The sequence below is a fragment of the Lissotriton vulgaris genome, chromosome 9 (assembly GCF_964263255.1).
Source record: "Lissotriton vulgaris chromosome 9, aLisVul1.2, whole genome shotgun sequence".
Lineage (NCBI taxonomy): Eukaryota > Metazoa > Chordata > Amphibia > Caudata > Salamandridae > Lissotriton > Lissotriton vulgaris.
This window is the reverse complement of record NC_141697.1, coordinates 764,433,234-764,452,786: the sequence shown is the minus strand read 5'-3', so window position 1 is coordinate 764,452,786 and position 19,553 is coordinate 764,433,234. Positions and strand designations below refer to the sequence as shown.

At 44.7% G+C, this 19,553-nt stretch overlaps 1 protein-coding gene across 1 annotated transcript in view; it reads left to right on the top strand.

Annotated features, from left to right (window-relative positions):
* Positions 1-19,553, top strand: part of PACS1 (phosphofurin acidic cluster sorting protein 1) — a 1,518,728-nt gene that overhangs the window by 759,424 nt on the left and 739,751 nt on the right. Inside the window, exons 9-10 of the mRNA XM_086938495.1 lie at positions 9,914-10,074; positions 19,150-19,243. Coding sequence (XP_086794621.1) covers positions 9,914-10,074; positions 19,150-19,243 — 255 coding nt within the window. The remainder of the gene's footprint in view (positions 1-9,913; positions 10,075-19,149; positions 19,244-19,553) is intronic.

Sequence of the window (19,553 nt, the reverse complement as noted above, 5' to 3'; positions counted from 1 at the left end):
GTAGATTTGTGTTGTCACATTTGTTGACTAGAGATGCAGGTATCCTGAGTCTGAGCTAGCCACCTACTCTGAGAACTTTTAAGCACTGAAAGACACTCGCACGCTGGGAGTGGAAATTCCACTACAATTCTCTGAAAACCGGACCCGAGCTACAGTGCAAACAAAAATGCTCACTTCGGATGAGTACAGTGAGGATTCCTTCACCTCACAGGAGTGGTCAAAGGGAGAGGTCGCGCCAAGGGTCTCCAGAAGGCATGCAGAAAAGCCATAAAAAGACTTACCATGAGTCTTCATGAGGCACTTCTCACAGAGAAAGAAAGTTGGAAAAAACTTCTTCAGAGGTAGACCCGACAACTCCCTTTTCAGCCCTGACAATACATCATGCAAATCCTCATAACCTGACAATGAGGCATCTATGGAAAACCACCATCAAAATCTTCATTAACAACGATTACGATGACAACCTCGAGGACCACAATCATATACATTATTACTGCCTCACCTATAACAGACGGCCTTGTCTACGAAGGCCGAGTCTACGAAGGCAGAGTCTATGACACCCTCTTCAACGACGATGTCATGTATGACTGTCGTCTAAGACGATCCAATCTACAACGGTCGTCGACAGCAGCCTTATCTACAAATGGCCTAATCTACGATGGCATCATATCAACTGCCTCAACAACGACGTTCGTCTACAATGGCTTCATCAATGATGGTCGTTAAGCGAGCCCGTCGTAGACGACCATCATTATGACAGCCCCTTCTATGATGGTAGCCTCGTCTATCACGGTCATTTAAGACAGCCATGACGATGACAATGGCCTTGTCTACAATAACCTCATCTAAGATAATCACGTCTACAATGGCCTCCTCTACAATGGCCTCATCTAAGACTGCATCATCTACAACGGCCTCGTTTATGACTGCATCCTTTACGATGGGCTGTCTTCGCCGTCGACCTCGTCAGCAACAAACAATGTCAACGTCAGGCTAGTCGCCTAGGTTCACCTCGTCGACTATGATCGCAATGACAATGCAAACTTCGACAAAAGCACTGTAGTCGTCAAGAACAAAAGACTCAAAATCCAGAATAACTTGCATTTGTATTGTATTTGTGGTATTTCTAAAGTGCATTAGACCAAACAGCATCAAATTGCTATGCATAATAGAGCAGGGGATCACATATCAGGCAAATCACCCACACAGTCCCACCAATCTACTCTGCAAATAGCCAGGTTTAAATTTGATTACGAAAGCTCAAATGCGATTTCTGACTCTCGATAAATTACGGAAAAGAGTTCCCCCAACTTAGCTGACGCTACAGTAAAGGCATGTTCACCCCACCTAACTTTCTTGCAGCGTGGAACCACAACTTTATAGTGTTCCCCAAATTCACCGTTCTCCTGGGCACATACCAATTTAAGGAGGACTTCAAATAGTTTGAACCCATAGAGTAAAGGGCTTTATGTGTTAATCACAATGCTTTAAATTGCACTTGTTTCTTTAATGACAGCCAGTGCAGGAATCTCAATTCCTCTCTAACTGAAGCATAATGGGGTACTCCCCAGTACCAGGCAAGAGGCCGTATTCTGGATTTCTTGGAGCTTATTTAAAGATGATTGTTTGATGTTTAAGTATAGGGCATTGCAGTAGTCTAAACGTGAGATAAGTGCAATGGCCATTGATGTTCTAAGATCCTTTGGAAGCCAATGTAGAATCTTCTTTAAGATCCTACTCATCGAAGAGCAGGAGCTCACCGTTCTATTCACCTGGGAGTCAAAGGTAAAGGTGTTATTGGACCAAATCCCGAGATTTTTGACCATCGTCACAGGAAGGGACAAGCTCCACAGTTATCGGGCCATCAGCGATCAGTCCAGATCGAACTCTCTGCTCCAAATACCACAATCTCTGTCTTATCTTTTTTCAATTTTCCCCCATCCATCTACTGGTTTCTTGCATGCATGCCCTAAACCTGTCCACTACCTCTTCCCAGTCATCCAGAATGGAAACAATGATCGGTGTGTTATCCACATTGGATGACACTTGGAATCCAAAGGACTATATCAGTTTCGCCAAGGTGGCAACGTACAGGTTAAACAGGGTAAGACTTGGGGGGAATGCCACAGGGAAGCTGAAATGGGGCTGCTCTAAAATCACCACAACTAACAGTGATAGTTCTATCGCGGAAGAAAGACTCAAGCAATTTAACGGCCACACCTTTTTCAGCCCGACCTGCCGCTACATTTGCACCAACAGAGATGGAGATGGTGTCAAAGACTGGTGGTAGGTCATGTAAAATGAGGATGTCGGCACCTCCTTGATCAACTTACCTACGGGTAGAATCTGTCATAGCGATAAGCGCTGATTCTGTACTATGATTCTTTCTGAACCCATTCTGCAAAGGATCCAGGAGTTCGTGCTCAAGAAAATATTGGGCAAATTCTTCGTTTAAATGTTTCTCCAATATTTTAGCGGAAAGGATAACAGAGAAACCCAGCACAGATTTTCAGGTCAATGGGGTCACCGTACTTATTTTTCTTTTGAGTGACTACAACTGCCTCCTTCCGTATCTGAGGGTATGCCCCGGTCTCCAGGCCTTCAAAAGTAAATTTTCTCCATAACCTCCACCATAAGGTCTGACACTAATTGCAGGATTCTAGGCAAACATGGGTCCTCAGGCAAGTCCGAAGTTGTGCCCGCGAGCAAAGTAGTGATCTTAAATACCAGCTGTGAGGAGAATTTGGCTAAGCCACAGCGAATAGAAAACCCGGATACTGTCCCAACTTCCCCACAAAGTGACTGAGTTCTGGGAACATTCAGGCCAATTGAGGAAGCCGGAAAATCTCCATCGAACTTTAAGATCTTCTCTTTTAAAAACTCTGCACCTTATTACAAAATGTTTGGGAGCTCTCCATCCTGAGACACCAGGGGTGCCATCAGGGTGCTTACTATATTAAGAAGTTCTCTTGGGCCATTAATAGCTGATCTTATCTTCTTGGAATAGTGTGCAGTTTTAGGTTCTTTAATCAACCTTTTATATTTGAGGATAAGCTTCCTAAGTTTAGTTTTCTCCTCTAGCTCCAAGGCCAGTTTCCATTTCTACTGCCTTTTGAGCTTCTTGGACTCAGCTGAGAACCAGGAGGCAGAGGGTGTCTTCCATAACTTTTGGCTAACTTTCCTAAGGGGTGCCACCTTTTCTACCACCAATCTTAGCCAGCTACAAAATCTTCTGCCAATGAACCCAGACCCGAAAGTTCTTTTCCTTAAAATTTCTCCTGGGCGCTGACAAATTCCCCCCTACGATTTTACCCCAATTTCTTATATCCTTAGCTGTGCTCTCTGTCCACGATAAACTGTGTCTCCTTCCTGGACCAAGAATATCACTAGACTATGATCCGTCCAGTCTAACAATACGCACTTCTTAAAAGCCAAACTCTCTTAATTGGTAAAGATACCATCCAGAGTGTGTCCCGCTCTGTGCGTAGAAGATCCAACTCGTTGGGTCAAACCACTAGGCATAAAGTCCAGGAATGCCCTAGAATCCTGATCATGCTTTTCCTCCAAATGAAGATTAAAGTCTCTAAGAGTTCCAGCACTTGGTGCCTAGTAGAAATAAATAGTTTTTTTGGGCCAGGCAGACAATAGATAAACAAACCCGCCAGCCACACAAAATTCCTATTTTTGATTTTAAAATAGCCTACTTCACTGCCTTCAATAGTAGTATTAATAGCTTCTAGCGTTAAATTCAGATAATCTCTCAAAATAATGGCAAGGCCACCCCCCCTCCGAATAATTCTATCCAGTCTCACCACCCCATATCCTGGTGGTGTAGCAATCACAAAATCTAGACCCGAATCCTCCTTGGCCCAGGCCTGTATTATAAAAAGACAGTCCACATGATTTGTCTCAATCATCTTGCTAATCTCCAGACTGTGTTTGATCAGGGAGCAGAAATTCCCTAATGCACAATGGAGAGCTTCCTTGGTCTCTAAAATCCCCCCAGTGCCACTGAAACTCATCTATGATCAAGCACTGTAACTTCCCCACATCTAATCATTGCGTATAACTCCATAAGAGCTTGCTTAGAGTAGGACTGGTAGAGCCCCCCTGCACTCAAACCAACAGCATCCCTGGCCCCGGTCCTGTTCATACACAGACAGACACAGACAGGCTTGCCTTTTGGCGCTCCTTCGGTAAGCCAGTAGTGCATCTTCGCATCGGTGCACTTGAATGCTGCTGGAATGCACATTTAGAGCAAGGGAGCGTCGACAACTGAAGCGCTGCCCTTAAAAAAACAATTAAACGTGGTGGCAGAGTGAAAAAAAAACGTAATGTCAAGAACTAAGATGAGCATGTATACAACAGTCAGCAATATGTGGAGGAATTTTACCTTTGCGCTTTGCTTCCTACTTCAGAGCATGAGTTAAGTCCATGTAGCTCTGGTACTATAGCTACAAGGGCATGTTACAGGATTACTACAAACACTTTCCCAAGCATGCAAAGTCACGTGTCTGATGTGTCAGCATCCTCTGATGCTCCTGCCACTCCAAGAATGATTTCTGTGTCCAAAATTGCCATGCTTTCCAGGAACAATCCGTTCACATCTGGTGATGAAAGAGAGAAGGCCTATAACCAGTGAATTCCCCACCAGATGAATTTTGGTGGTTTCCATACCCTTAGGGAATGAGTAGCAAAAACACTTCCAATTTCCAATAGCAAACAAGCAATCACTTTGTTTTCTTTATGATTTTAAATAGAAAAGCTGTGAGACTTATTCCGTTTGTTGATATATTAGGGAGGAATTACAATCATATGACACCCTGTCACTCATAACCCCACCTATCCTGCAAGGAGGCATTCACAGCTACGTCCAGTGCTACTGTACAGACTGCCAATTCCCTGGTAATACAGGGCAGGTATAACCACCAGATGTGGTAAGATATTTTCAGATGCATAGAAGTTCTGCCGGAAAATAGAAAGCCCAGAAATAAAAAGATTCTGCAGCGGGACGAAACGTCCTCGTCTAAAAACATGGATTGCACTTTATATATTGCTTCAATAGTATTTCCAGAACTGCAAGTGTCAGTGGTCCTTAGTTGCCAAGGTTGGGTAAAACGATTCAGAAAAGGGGGTAGTGATGGACAGAGTATCTGAATTAAGCAGAACACTCGTACCCAGTCAACAGATCAGGGCTTGATCCATCACCGTTTTTTAGCTCACTGCACCATCCCAGCTCAGAACCTGGCTACATGCAAATTAGTCTGTCCCTGACCCAGTGCATCATGGGAACAGGGCAGACCAAACTACCAAGCCAATTCTTTTACTGGAAAGGAAACAAGCTTCCGGGGACCGGTTTCTGGCATTACAGCCGTGTTCGGCCCGGCTTGCTTGAATCCTGATGGTGCAGTGAGCAAGGGACTCATGTCTGAGCATACCCTTCCACCCTTATGGTGGACAAAACGATTCAGAAAAGGGGGTGGTGATGGACAGAGTATCTGAATTAAGCAGAACACTCCTACCCAGTCAACAGATCAGGGCTTAATCCATCACCGTTTTTTAGCTCACTGCACCATCCCAGCTCAGAACCTGGCTACATGCAAATTAGTCTGTCCCTGGCCCAGTGCATCATGGGAACAAGGCAGGCCAAACTACCAACGATTCAGAAAAGGGGGTGGTGCTTAATTCAGATACTCTGTCCAAGCCCTGATCGGTTGACTGGGTATGAGTGTTCTGCTTAATTCAGATACTCTGTCCACCACCACCCCCTTTTCTGAAAGGTTGGGTAAAAGGCAACAACATTTAGAACCTGAGGTACAAATATATATAATATTTTTACCTTACCATGGCGACACTGTTTGGCAAGCAGGTCAACGACGCCCTGCAAGCAATCAATGCTGTCTCTGACACCGTAAGATCTTTTGGCACATTACAATCTTGAAAAAAACACCCTTTAGAGGGACCCGCAAAAGAGGCACTACTCCGTATCAAGGAGGATACCAGAGGTATCAGCCTTATCAACCCTCTCAGTAGCCCTTAGGCTAGCTTACCTACAGTGACAACATTCTGGTGCTGTGTCCGCCATCTTCTGGGAGAAACTATTTCAAAATGTCATCTATGTCGGAAAATAGAAACGGACAAATAAGACCTGGATCTCATCATATATGATCAGACGTTCGAGTTCACCCAGATTCTGCCCACCACTCCACCAAAATGAGGGTTCCCACCTCATCTCCATCTGCTACGGAAGGGAGTGCTAGCTATGCTAACCAAATGTTCCCTAGGAAAAGACCCTCATTCACGGCAAGTAATAGGCTTCTATTCTTGTTTTTTCCTCATACACGAAAACAGAGGTGTGGTGATCCATTGTAGATCTCTGAAACTTAAACAAGTATTTTCGGAAACAATCCTTTTCCGTGGTCACCCTCTCCGTCACAACATAACAGCTCTGAATGTTCAGGATTCATACTTTTGCAATCCCACCCATGCTTCAAAGTTCTCCCATTTCGCTTCAAAACAGCTTCCTGCATTTTTACCTTCTGCCTTGCCCCTGTAGCAGCTTCCTTTAGGAAGGATTGTCATCAGGTATTCCCCTACCTCGACAACTGGTTGATAAAACACCAACTGCATTTCAAGAGTCCAACATACAGAGGCTTGCCTTAAGTTGTTTCACAAACAAAGTCTCCTTGTGAATTATCGCAGAGCATCAACTCCTCCATCGAAGAAGATACTGTTCCTGGGCCGCAACACTGGATACTGTTCAAGACTTAGACTTTATATCCCAAGAGAAGCAACAAAGGCTCTAGGAACTGGTTGTCAGACTTTAAACAAAATAAACAAAAAAACAAAGTCAGTGCGCCTGTTGAATTAGCTCTGGTTATCATGCCATCTGCAATCAATATGTTCCCTGTTGCATGCCAGAAAATGGGAGCCTTAAAGGAAAGCTACAAAATCAATAGATTCAAACAATAGAATCGTTCAAGACGATGATGAACTTCACACGGGTATGATGAATGCTCAACCCTGTTGGTCCCAGACCTTCCACCTGCCAGAGGACCTCACATTGTTACCTCAAATATCTCACTTCTTAATGACTACAGATGCATCCCTGGAGTACTGGGCCAGTCATCTACAGAACCTGCAAATTCAACAAAAGTGGTCTCCACTCCAGAAGAGCATACATATCTATTTCCTGGAGCTCAAAACCATCTAACTCAGTCTCCAAGCTTTCCTGCCAATGATAGCAAGGTTTTTGGTGTTAGTTCACCCAGACAATACCACCAGCAAGCAATATGTGAACAAATAAAGCAGCATAAGATTACTGGTGCTGTCCTAGGAAGATCAGGAAATCCGGAGCCGGCTAACAACACACAGAATAACTCTTTTGGCCGAACATGTTCCTGGGACTACTATATGCTTAGAAGGAGCAGCAGCACTTGTTCTTGGAGCTTCTCCTGATATCAGAATACAACCACATTCACCTACCAACATCCCGTAAACTTTTGACAATGAACTAAGGCTAGGTCCTTCATCCTGACCTGACCGCTTTCCTCTTATACGCACGGCTCCTAAATTCCATGAATTCAAAGATCTCAAATTCCTCAGGACTGTAGGTGTATTCTGTCCAAGTCAAGGTGGAAGCCACGATAAAGACATGTAAACTGTAATGGAAACGTTTCTGCCTATGGCACCAGAAATCAAACCCACTTCCTCTAATAGAATAATCTGGCAGATAACTACCCTATCTCCCCTCGATAGCGTAGTCACGGTTTTGGTACATGCATCATTTAGGGTACGGCTTACATCAATATCAAGATATAGATACTCATAAAATGTTCTCTCTTTCTGCTATAGCAGAATCACCAAACAGTTTATGAAATAATTATTCCGAGTTTTTTTCTCCAGTAACGGCTCTTCCCCAGACTGGCCCCTGAAAATAGTTCTATTTCAACTCATTAAGAGTTCATTCGAACCCATTCACAGAGGACACATCATATTTCTCAAATGAACGTCGCCTTGTTACTAGTGCTCACTCTGACTGGAACAGTAGAGGAGATACAGGCTTTCTCAACTCAAGAACCTTCTTGGACTTCACAAACAATTTAGTTCTTCTCAGAACCAATCTCAAGATTTATTCCGAAGGTTCCTTCAGATTTTCGTCTCAATGAACCTATAATATTTCAGGCTCGCTTTCTTAAAACCAGCGTTAGCAGATTAGAGGTCCATTCATACACTAGCCATCGAAAGATATCTAAAATGCTACTTACATTACACTAAACAACTCATGAGAACTAACCAACCGTTGGTCTTAGATGGACACACTCGTAAGGGTGCTACAGTCACAATGGCAACCATTGCTCTGTGAATTTCAGCTGCAATCCATTTCTGCCCGTCAAAGGCTGGCAAGCCCCTCAAGGCGAAAATGTATGCATGTAGTTAGGTGATTTATAGAGGGTGACTGTTTCTACAAGGAGTGTCCTGGCTCTTTAGCGGAGGTGCTGTCGGTACGCAGAAAAGGAGAAAGAGCCTAAATTGAGTGGAAAAGCCAGGTCCTAAGTTTTTGTTTTTCCCAGAACATCAGTGTTTTTTTATGGCCCTAAGAGTCAGTGGCAACTCATTCCAGAGAGTAGGGCCTAGAAACAAGAAGGCTCAGCCCCCCACCCTCGTCTTTTTAATCCGAGGGACAGAGGCCAGACCCAGATTTGAGGGGTGAAGGTTTCTCTGGGGAGTATGGGGCTTGATTTTGTCCTGTAGATTCCTTGGAAAAACCAAGGTGGACTCAACTAGGGCAGTTTGCACATCAACTACTTAGTTTACAGAAGTGCCTCTGGAGAAGAAATGTCATGGTATGACTTGAACTGTGTGCATATATTCACACAGCATTACTTCCCGGTATCGGCACAGCGCAGTGAGGAAGTGGTTGGACAGGTTTTACTCTACTACTTATTTCAATTAGGGATTTTTGGGTCACTGTGTTTGCTTATTTATGTATGCAAATTTGAATGTATGACATATAAAAAAAAATTACATATGTACGTTATGTATATATTTTCTACCCTCCAACGACTATTTCTGCTAATACTATAAGATATACAAATACAGTAACTGCTTGCTATTTTTACTCAAGCATGCAAATCAATGAAAGACCCAATACTGGAGTAGAAAATAAGGTATCTTTCATAGATCCACTTGCAACCCACCCTGCTCCCCGGAGATGCTCCCCTTATAGCTCGGGATGATTTAGTCCCCTTTGTGCTTGATAATCTTAATCTGAGGGACTCAGCCTCTGTTGGGAGTGTTCTAAAGAGAGCTGTTGCCTGATTGGTTATAGTTTCAGTTGGCCCTTTTTTAAAAGGACATAGATAGACTATTAAAGTGGCGTTTTCATTCCTTTATAGCCTATACTAGTGATACATACTGCTTTATTATGGTACTGTGAGACTTCCACTTCAACAACAGGGAATGATTCAAGCATGTGACTCTATGAAGGATACCAATGCTGGAGAACTGAAGTTACAGGTAAGTAACTTACTTTCTTCCTCATGCACTAACCATTTTATTTGAACCTTTACTGATTACTGGTCATTACTGGTTATCTTGTTTCTTGAGCTGAAAAAATGTAAGGCTGGTAATCAATCAGGTAGGCTTCCTTTCCTCTGCTGTTTTGGTTACCCATGGAGTTTGTAATCTGTAAGAACACATTACCAGTGCTTAAGGGGCATGTGAATGTTAAAACAGGTGGCAGAATGTGTTGTAAAAAAAAGACGCACCCCTGGGCATCTAACATTATTTGCAGAATTACTATGCCTTGAAGAATTTACTAAAGAGAAGCATGAAAAATTGTAGTTGTGACAATAATGCTTTAGCTGTAGAAATGTTTTCCATTATATGATAATATTTTCTTTGCTATTAGGTTGGTTTTGGACTTGAGCATGTCTCCAGGGAGCAGATCCGTGAAGTGGAAGAGGACCTGGATGAGTTGTATGATAGCTTGGAGATGTACAACCCTAGTGACAGCGGCCCAGAGATGGAGGAAAATGACAGCATCCTAAGCACACCTAAACCCAAACTTAAGTGAGTACTGTGTATAGCAGCAACGTGAAACTCTGATACACCAGAGCAATTGACAGGTTGTGGAAGAAATACTACCTTCAAAGTGAGGAAACTTTACCTTTTTCAACATCAGGAGCAAAAACAGTCTAGTCAGATAAGCACAGCGACACTATAACTTAAAGGTAAATGAGCACCTGTGGAGTGGTCACCATTTTGTTTGTTGGTGGAAGTAGACTCGCTTTAATCTTAAATTACCCAAATTGAATAGTTGTGGAAATGGCATTGTGTTCCATTGAAAATATATATATATATATTTTTTTTTTAACATCTGTTCATTTGTTTTTGACAGGACATAATGCAATTTTACTCAAAACCTTTTACGATATCATATACATATTTTACTCTCATGGGTACATCTTCCCTCCATCAGCTTCCCACCTCTTTGTTTTTTGTCATGGGGAATCACCCATCTGGTCTATCTCTGCTGTGCTTTCCCACCCGTGTTCACACACAGGTTCCCTCTGTAAATAATCCACATGTTCCAGATCTGCTCCCACTTCCTGGGGCATCCTCTACTATCATATACAGTTTTTTCGGCTATCATGCACCAATCAAGGTCCCTCATCCACTCTTGCCAGCTTGGTGTTTCTGGCGCCCCCCAGTGTTTAGCTATATTAAGCTTTGCGATTTTGAGTCACAATGTTACCCAGATCCTCCCTTTCTCGCTAAGGTCTGTAGGTTTAGATATTTTGAGGAGGCACCAACTCATGTGTCATTTCTATCCTCATGACCCTGGACATTTTCCGTGCTATGGTGGCCCAATATTGTTGTAAATGAGGGCAGTCCCATAGTATGTGATAGAATGTTCCCTTCTTGCCACAACCCCGCCTCGAGGTTAAGTCTTCTACTCTGCCCATTTTGACCAGACTGCTGCCCGAGGAGTAGATTCTGTGGAGTATTTTTAGTTGTATTAATCTAAATTTACTCTATGGCTACGGGGATGACGGAGTGTCTTGCCAGTCATGATCCGCTAGCTCCCCTATGTCTGCCTGCCACCTTCCTCTGAGCTTAGTGAGGGAGTCTGGGGCATTGTTGACCAGTTTCGGGTATGTCAGGGATAGGCCTTTCTTATTCATGTGGTCTATTAGGATTCTATCCTCTAGTGGGGAGGATTCTGGGAGTTCTGTGCCATTAGGAATTGCAGATTGCAGTGCTTGCTCAATTTGCAGATAGCAGAACACATCTGTATTGGACAGATCGTACTCTTGCTGGAGTATCTCAAAAGATCTTGCGTCTCCCCTTGCTCACAGATCTACCACATGGGCTATGCCTATTTGGTCCAATTTATCGAAGCCCTGATATTTGCCAATAGCCCCTAGAGTTTCTGCATCCCATAATGGGGTGTATTGTGTTACCTTGTTTCCCCATCCCATCTGCTTCTGAATCATATGTTAAAGTTGGACCGCGATTTAGGTTGGGTTCGTCAGGGACAGGCGACGGGTGAAGTAGAGCGTGCTTTGGTATATACCCTCTTGCCTAGAACATATCCATACATGCGAAATGCAAACTCCTCTGGTGGTTGGTGTATACATTGATTAATGGCTACTAGTTGCGATGCCCAGTCAATCAATCAATCAATCAATGACATTTATAGAGCGCGCTACATACCCGTAGGGTCTCAAGGCGCTGGGGGGGGGGGGGGACGGGGGGGGGGGGTGCCGCTACTGCTCGAACAGCCAGGTCTTCAGCTTCTTCCTGAAGGAGAGGTGGTCTTGGGTCAGGCGCAGGTCGGTCGGGAGGGAGTTCCAGGTCTTGGCGGCCAGGTAGGAGAAGGACCTTCCTCCTGTAGTCGCTCTTCGGATGCGGGGGACGTCGGCGAGGGCGTGGTTGGCTGATCGGAGGTGGCGTTTGGGAGCGTAGAAGTTGACTCGGCTGTTGAGGTAGCTCGGGCCTTGGTCGTGTAGGGCTTTGTGTGCGTGGGTGAGGAGGCGGAAATTGATTCTTTTGTTGACGGGGAGCCAGTGAAGGTCTCTCAGATGTCCGGAGATGTGGCTGGTTCGTGGGATGTCAAGGATGAGTCTGGCTGAGGCGTTCTGGATCCGCTGGAGTCTCTTCTGGAGCTTGGCGGTGGTACCGGCGTAGAGGGCGTTGCCGTAGTCCAGTCGGCTGGTGACGAGGGCCTGGGTGACGGTCTTCCTGGTCTCGGTGGGGATCCACCAGAAGATCTTCCGTAGCATGCGAAGGATGTTGAAGCATGCCGATGAGACGTTGTTGACTTGCCTGGTCATGGAGAGGGAGGAGTCCAGGATGAAGCCCAGGTTGCGCGCATGGTCTGTCGGTTTGGGTGCGGTGCCCAGGGCGGGAGGCCACCAGGAGTCGTCCCAGGCGGAGGGTGAGGAGCCCAGGATGAGGACCTCCGTCTTGTCCGAGTTCAGTTTCAGGCGGCTGGTCGTCATCCACTCGGCTACCTCTTTCATCCCTTCGTGCAGGTTGGCTCTGGCGGCGGCGGGGTCGTTGGTCAGGGAGAGGATCAGCTGGGTGTCGTCGGCGTAGGAGATTATGTTGAGGTTGTGCTGGCGTGCGATGGCCGCGAGGGGGCTCATGTAGACGTTGAAGAGGGTGGGGCTCAGAGAGGATCCTTGAGGGACGCCGCAGATGACTTTGGTGGCCTCTGACTTGTACGGTAATGTCTACATATGTCAGGCAGTGTGATACCCCCGTCGTAACATCCCCTAACCAATTTTTGATGCGCGATTCTCAAAGGCTATTCCTCCTACAATTGCAGTTTTGTTCACTTTCTATTATTTTGAAGTATTTGTGGGGCACAGTATGTAGTATGTTCTGCAGGATATAAAGGAATTATGGAAGTGCCATCATTTTGAGGAGGGCCGCTATCACTTACAGGGAGAGAGGCAGCGTTCTCCAGTGACGTACCTCTCCCTGTAGGCTCTTTAGACTGTGTGCAAGAGAACAGATATAGAAGCCATCTGGGTCTGTCATTATGAAAACCCCAGGTAACGGTAACTCTGTCACCACCTCCGCATTAAATTCCCTAGGAAGTGGGGGGGGGGGGGACTGCCAATGCAATAGGTAAATGGTAGATTTGGTCCAATTTATGGTATAACCTGAGTATCTACCAAAGTTGGTGAATATATTCAACACCCTGTGAATTGAGGTTTTGGGGGACGCTAAGTAACGGAGGATATCATCCACGTATAGGTATATTCTGTCTTCCCATTCACTGGTCCATTGCAATCCCCTAATGAATTGGTCCCCCTGGACCCAGGAAGCCAACAGTTCTAGCATTAAGGCAAAAACCAGGGGCGACAGGGGGCATCCCTGCCTTGTTCCCCTCCTCAGGGAAAAACTGTAAGCTGTGGTATTATTAACCACCACTTGAGCCATGGGGTCTTAATAGAGCAGTCTAATCCTTGCCATGAAGTTGGTGCCAAATCCCAATTTTTCTTATACAACAAACATGTATGGCCATTCCACTGGGTTGAAGGCCATACGGCTGTCAAGTGACATAACCACTGCGTCTTCTCTTAGTGTTCTTACCTTTCCTAGCACTAGGTTAATCGTTGTGTTTGTTCCAGTCATGGAGTCTGATTGGTCGGAGTGAACCAATTGTGGAATTACCTGGACAAGGCGATCTGTGAGTAGTTTGGCAAGAATTTTGGCTTCGGCATTAATGAACTAGATAGGAATGTAGGACGCACAACTGTCTTTTGGTTTTCCCTCCTTATGAATCACCATTATGGAGGGAAGACGTTCGTCTTCGGGCATTATCCCCTGGCCCTTGCTTTCCTGGTACATTTTTTTCAGGTGGGGGGGCCATCTTGTTTGTTGCGAGTTTAAAAAATAAATATAATATTATTAACCCTTTTTATTGAAAAGAAAGACATGTTGCATAGGTAAGACTATGATAAACAAATTAGCATTATAAGTTGCACATGAAATGGTTCCTCGTGGTGTATACATCCCGACATATGGTTGACAATGGTCACAGTGCAGTGTCAAGTCCCCTCTGTGATATCTTCTCCGACTCTTGGTGGTTCACAAATCTCTCCCCTGTACACGTTCCATTGCCCCCATATTTGCATCCATTTTTAGGGCACCCCTGGCTTCGTAGATCGATTTTTCTGTCACCATACACCAGTCCATATCATTGGCCCAATCTGCTATTATTGGTGGGTTCGGAGCCCTCCACAGTTGTGCGATATTCCCTGTTGCAACCATAAGCCAAAGTGTGACCCCTATTCGCTCCCTGGAATTGAAATAGTTAGGATCCCAGATATTCAACAATGCTAACCTAATATTACAGTGGATCTGTTGCCCCAGTGGTTCCTCCATTCGGCGTACCACCCGTTCCCAGTATCGCTGGATCACTGCGCACTCCCAGAGAATGTGAATAAATGTGCCCTCCTGCCCACATTGACGTGCAAAGCCACCATCCAGAGGTTAACCAATATTAACCAGCAAAGGCCCTGACAAGTAGGATCTATGAAGAAGTTTGCGCGGTCATTGTGTAAGCACAGTCAGGAAATAGCAGACCTCATTACCGATAACAATTTAGATATCCTCTTTATCACGGAAACATGGATGGACGATTCGTCGGATCCCGACCTAGTGATCGTAGTACCTCACGGATATAAAGTCTACCGACAGGATAGGGTAATAAAAAAAGGAGGCGGGCTGGCTATTATAGCTAGGGAGCGGTTTGCAGTCAGAACCTCACCCATCCCAGCTACTTCATGCGAAGCCTTGCAGTTCGGTATTAAGCTCACTCCCCTTTTTAATTTTAAGGGAGTACTCGTATACGGACCTCCAGGAACAAGGACAGGTTTTCTTGCTAATCTAAGTACTATACTGGAATCCCTAGCTACTGAAGAGTTCTTCACGGTCTTGGGTGATATGAATTTTCACCTAGAACAAGATAACCATAAGGATACCTCTGCCCTCATTACAGACCTGGAGACATTGGGTCTCAGACAACTGGTTACCTCCCCTACCCACCAGGCGGGACATACCTTAGAGGGTATATTCTCCAACGTCGAAGGTCTGCATATATCAAATATCCTACCCATTCCTTGGACCGACCACTATGCCATATTTAGTAAAATAACAATTAAGGAACTCTTGAGTAAGAAAGTCATTACCCCTGGCCCAGGCTCCTTTAAAGTATGGAAGAATATAAATCAGACCGAATTAAAAAAGCAGCTGGACAGTACTTGTCCATTTGTATCTACTGAACCCAATACGGCAACTCGACAATTTCAGGACTGGCTAGGCCATGCCACCAATCTCTTAGTACCTACTAAATCCCAATCCAGGAATAGAACCACACCGACCGCCCTGTGGTATACAGAGGAACTAAGAATGCAAAAACATCCCAGCAGGAATAGGGAAAGGCATTGGAGGAAAACCTATGATACAGAGAGTAAGACCAAGTATAAAGAATCATTGGCTGTTTACAAAGCGATGATTGTAGATGCAAAAAAATTATTCTTTTCAGAGCAAATTGAAAAAGCTAAAAATTCAAGTAGGCAACTATATGATATTACCAAAACTTTGTCAGGTAACGTTCCAGATCTTACCCCGCCCCCTCACAATTACTTTGTGATGCACTGGCCAACTTCTTTTTCTCTAAAGTAGATGACATCTACCAAGCTTTCACTTCAAAAACCAACATGACAATAGCTTCTCCCTCTGATATGCCCTCGGCAAACGCTTTTACTAGGTTCAAAGCTCTTACGACTGACCAAATAAAGATCATTGTCTCCACAAATAAAACTGGATCTGCATTAGATCCTTGTCCTTTTTCAGTCCTCCCACCAGTGATGGACACTATCCTCCCGGTCATTACTCAAGTATGCAACTCTATACTGGGTTCTGGGACATATCCGGACTCCGTAAAAAAACACCCTGCTGAAACCACTATTGAAGAAACCGAGTCTGGACAAAGATGAACTAAAAAACTATAGGCCCATAGCAAGCCTCCCTTTTTTAGCCAAAGTGGCTGAAAAAGCTATGAACCAACAACTATCCGAGCATGTTGAGAAATATCGACTACTGGATGATACACAATTCGGTTTCCGCAAGTACCACGGTACTGAAACCGCTTTAATCAAAGCCGCAGACGATGTTAGAGCAATTCGAGACCAGGGAGGGACAGCAGTACTTGTACTGCTTGATTTATCGGCAGCTTTCGACACGGTTGACCATAAGATCTTGGTCGACCGTGTCGCAAAGATGGGCATTTACCATACCGCAAGAGATTTGCTCGCATCTTTCCTGGCCGATAGAACACAGGCTGTCACCCTGGGGCCTTACCAATCTGCCAAGCTCTCGTTACCGTGTGGGGTTCCTCAAGGCTCATCCCTTAGTCCAACACTATTTAATATCTATGTGTCGGACCTTGCTAATGTTATCAAAGCACATGGGATGAGCCTAACCTCCTACGCCGACGACACGCAATTGGTTCTGGCCATCAAAGGCGACGGATGTGAGGTGGCAAAACGCTTCCAAAATGGAATGCTAGAAATCGGAGCGTGGATGCCGTCTAACTGCCTCAAGCTTAACTCCGAAAAGACGGAGGTGGTTATTTTCGGACCCCTCTCAGCAAGTTGGTCAGCATCCTGGTGGCCACCAGCCTTTGGAACCCCCCGTCCCCCCCCCAGCCCGGCCCCTAAGGTCAGGAACCTGGGAGTCATTTTTGATGAGGGTCTCAATTTTGTGGCACATGCGAACTAAATAGCGACCACAGCCCACCATAATCTAAGAATGATCAGAAAAACTATCCCGTTTTTGCCAGATGTAGCTGCTTAAACACTGATCAGTTCTTTAGTTTTATCGTCCCTTGACTACTGCAACGGCCTATTCCTAAATGCCCAGGTCAGGGTCACTAAGAAGCTACAGATGATACAGAATGCAGCAGTACGGCTGCTTTCTAGAACACCCAAGTTCTTGGCCATATCGGACACCATTAAGAAATATCACTGGCTGACGATCCGGAATCGGATCAAGTTTAAATCACTTTGTATAGTGTACTAGGCACTTAACGATCAAGGACCGCATTTTCTTAAGGATCAGCTGATACTCTATAAACCTGCCAGACAGCTTCGATCCACCACTCTTAACCAACTAGTGGTCCCACGTTCTAAAACAGTTTCCTGGGGTGACCGCCGCTTTTTAGTCCCGGCACCCAAATTATGGAACACCCTGCCTCAACACATCAGGTTAAGCTCCTCACTCCTGCAGTTTCACAAGAGATTGAAGACCTGGCTTTTTAATCAGTAATACCTATTAATAACCTTCTGGAGCCATTAACATCTAGGTGAAATTATGTGAATTGTCTAGCGCCGGGACGCCTGTGGGTATTCGTTCGCGCTTTATAAATGGCAAAATTAAATTAAATTAAGTTTTAACTGGACCAGGCAGATCCGAGAAGAGATGGCCACCTCACGAGGGGGAAGCCACCGCTGCCTGTCACTCCTCATCATCTAGACTCGCAACATCATGATCCCATTTAGCTCGTAAGCGCTTTACGGGATCCACCATATTATTGATGAGCTTTTTATAAATAAGGGATATGGCTTCAAGTGGGGAGGATTCAGGGAGGGTGTCATCCCTAGGGAGAACTGCAAGCAGGGCATGTCTAATTTGAAGTTATCTAAAATATTCTGACTGGGCAAGTTCATACTCTTGCTGCAGTTTGGAAAAGGGAACCACCTCACCCAATTTCCAGAGATCACCCACCCTGGAGATGCCTATAAGGTCCCATCTATCAAAGCCCTTCAAACGGATCAGTCTACTCAATTGGTTACAGTGCCAAAGTGGCATGGCTTGAGAGAGTTTAACCTCCGAGCCCAGACTTTTATTGGCCACCCTCCATATATGCACTGCGTGCGGTTGTTGCGAGTTTTATATCTTGATTAGAAGGCTATTGGACCCGATGCTTTCGCCGATCGTATGGTTTGGATAGCTGGCATTATCTCTTCCTCTGTTATTTCCCTTTCTGTTAGTGCCAAAGCCTCTGCATTGAGAGTGGGGAGGGGAATGTCTGTCAGTAGCTCCCTGGCTTCCTATGTGGTTGATTCTCCGGAGGTTTGAATATACCTCACTATAATGTGTAGCGAATGCATCTGAAATTTGTTGTGGGTCTCTAAGCTACTTTCCTTCTTTCGAAGTTATCGAGGCCACCAGTCTATTGGCTTGCTCACACCAGTCTAACTAGAAGAGCAATTTCCCTGTCTTGTCTCCTAATTCGTATGTTTTTTGTCAATTTGCCGTGGGCCCTAGCTGCATCTTAGGCCAGTTCACGGTATTCTTTGTTTTTAAGATTTAGGATATGTTTGGTCTTCTCTGTACTACTATCAGTTAGGGCTCCCTCAATCTGCTGGAGTTCGCTCTCAAGTTTTTCAATCACTACTTTTTTCTCTTTTGTGTGTCCTGCCATTGAGGAGATGGCTTGCCCACTTACCACAGGCTTGTATGCCGCCCATAGTGTCCGCGCAGATTGGACAGACTCCACATTTTCTGCAAAATATTGTTTCGTCGTTTGAATCAGCCCTTTATCTTGGGAATTTGGAACCACCATGGGTCAATCTTCGTCCTCCCACATTGACAATATTCTTGATAGTCTAAATAGGAACAAGATCACCACAACTACAGTGACCTAGAGAAGGTTCTCCCAAGTGAGATCTTGGGCACAATGTTTTCTTTCAGTTAACTTGTAGCTGAACCGCCTGCCCAGGACCTAGTCAAAGAGCAGTAATGTGTCTTCAGTCTGTTCATTGTGGTCCAGCTTGTCATAGGAAAGCTGTTAATGATTGGTTAGAAGAGCAAGGATGCAAGTTAAAATGTGTAAATGTGGTTCTGCCAGAAAGAACTTGTTTATTGACTGCATTCCCCTTATCATATAAGACTTTGTATCTGTCAAACAATGAATCCAGAAATGTTTTGTAAAGGTCTGTTACGCTGATCACTTTTCCAACACAATTATTTATTTTTCGATTATTTATTTTTAGAACCTCGTTTAACATCTTTGCATATACTCATGTACCTATACTAACCATCCTGTCCTCTTTATTACAGACCTTTCTTCGAGGGTATGTCCCAGTCGAGCTCACAGACGGAAATAGGCAGCCTGAACAGCAAGGGGAGCCAGGGCAAAGATATGACCAGCCCAGTAAGTCAGAGTGTCATGCTGCATAGTTTTGTTGAGAGGAGGAGAATTTGTATTGGCCCTGTGGCAGAGGGATCATCAGATTCTGCGCATCCAGTTCATGACACTCCTCATTTTCAGATTTGCAAGCTATGATATCCGGCTATTTAGTTTGTCTCTTCTTATTGAGCTTGGTGGCCACTTGAGTCAGCATTTGAAAATTCGGAGTGAACCATAATATCAATGTTTAAACTAACAATCTTTGATAGTTAAGCTTCATTGCGTGGCTATTGCACTCTTTTACGATATATGGTCTGAAATTCTTATTTCTTAA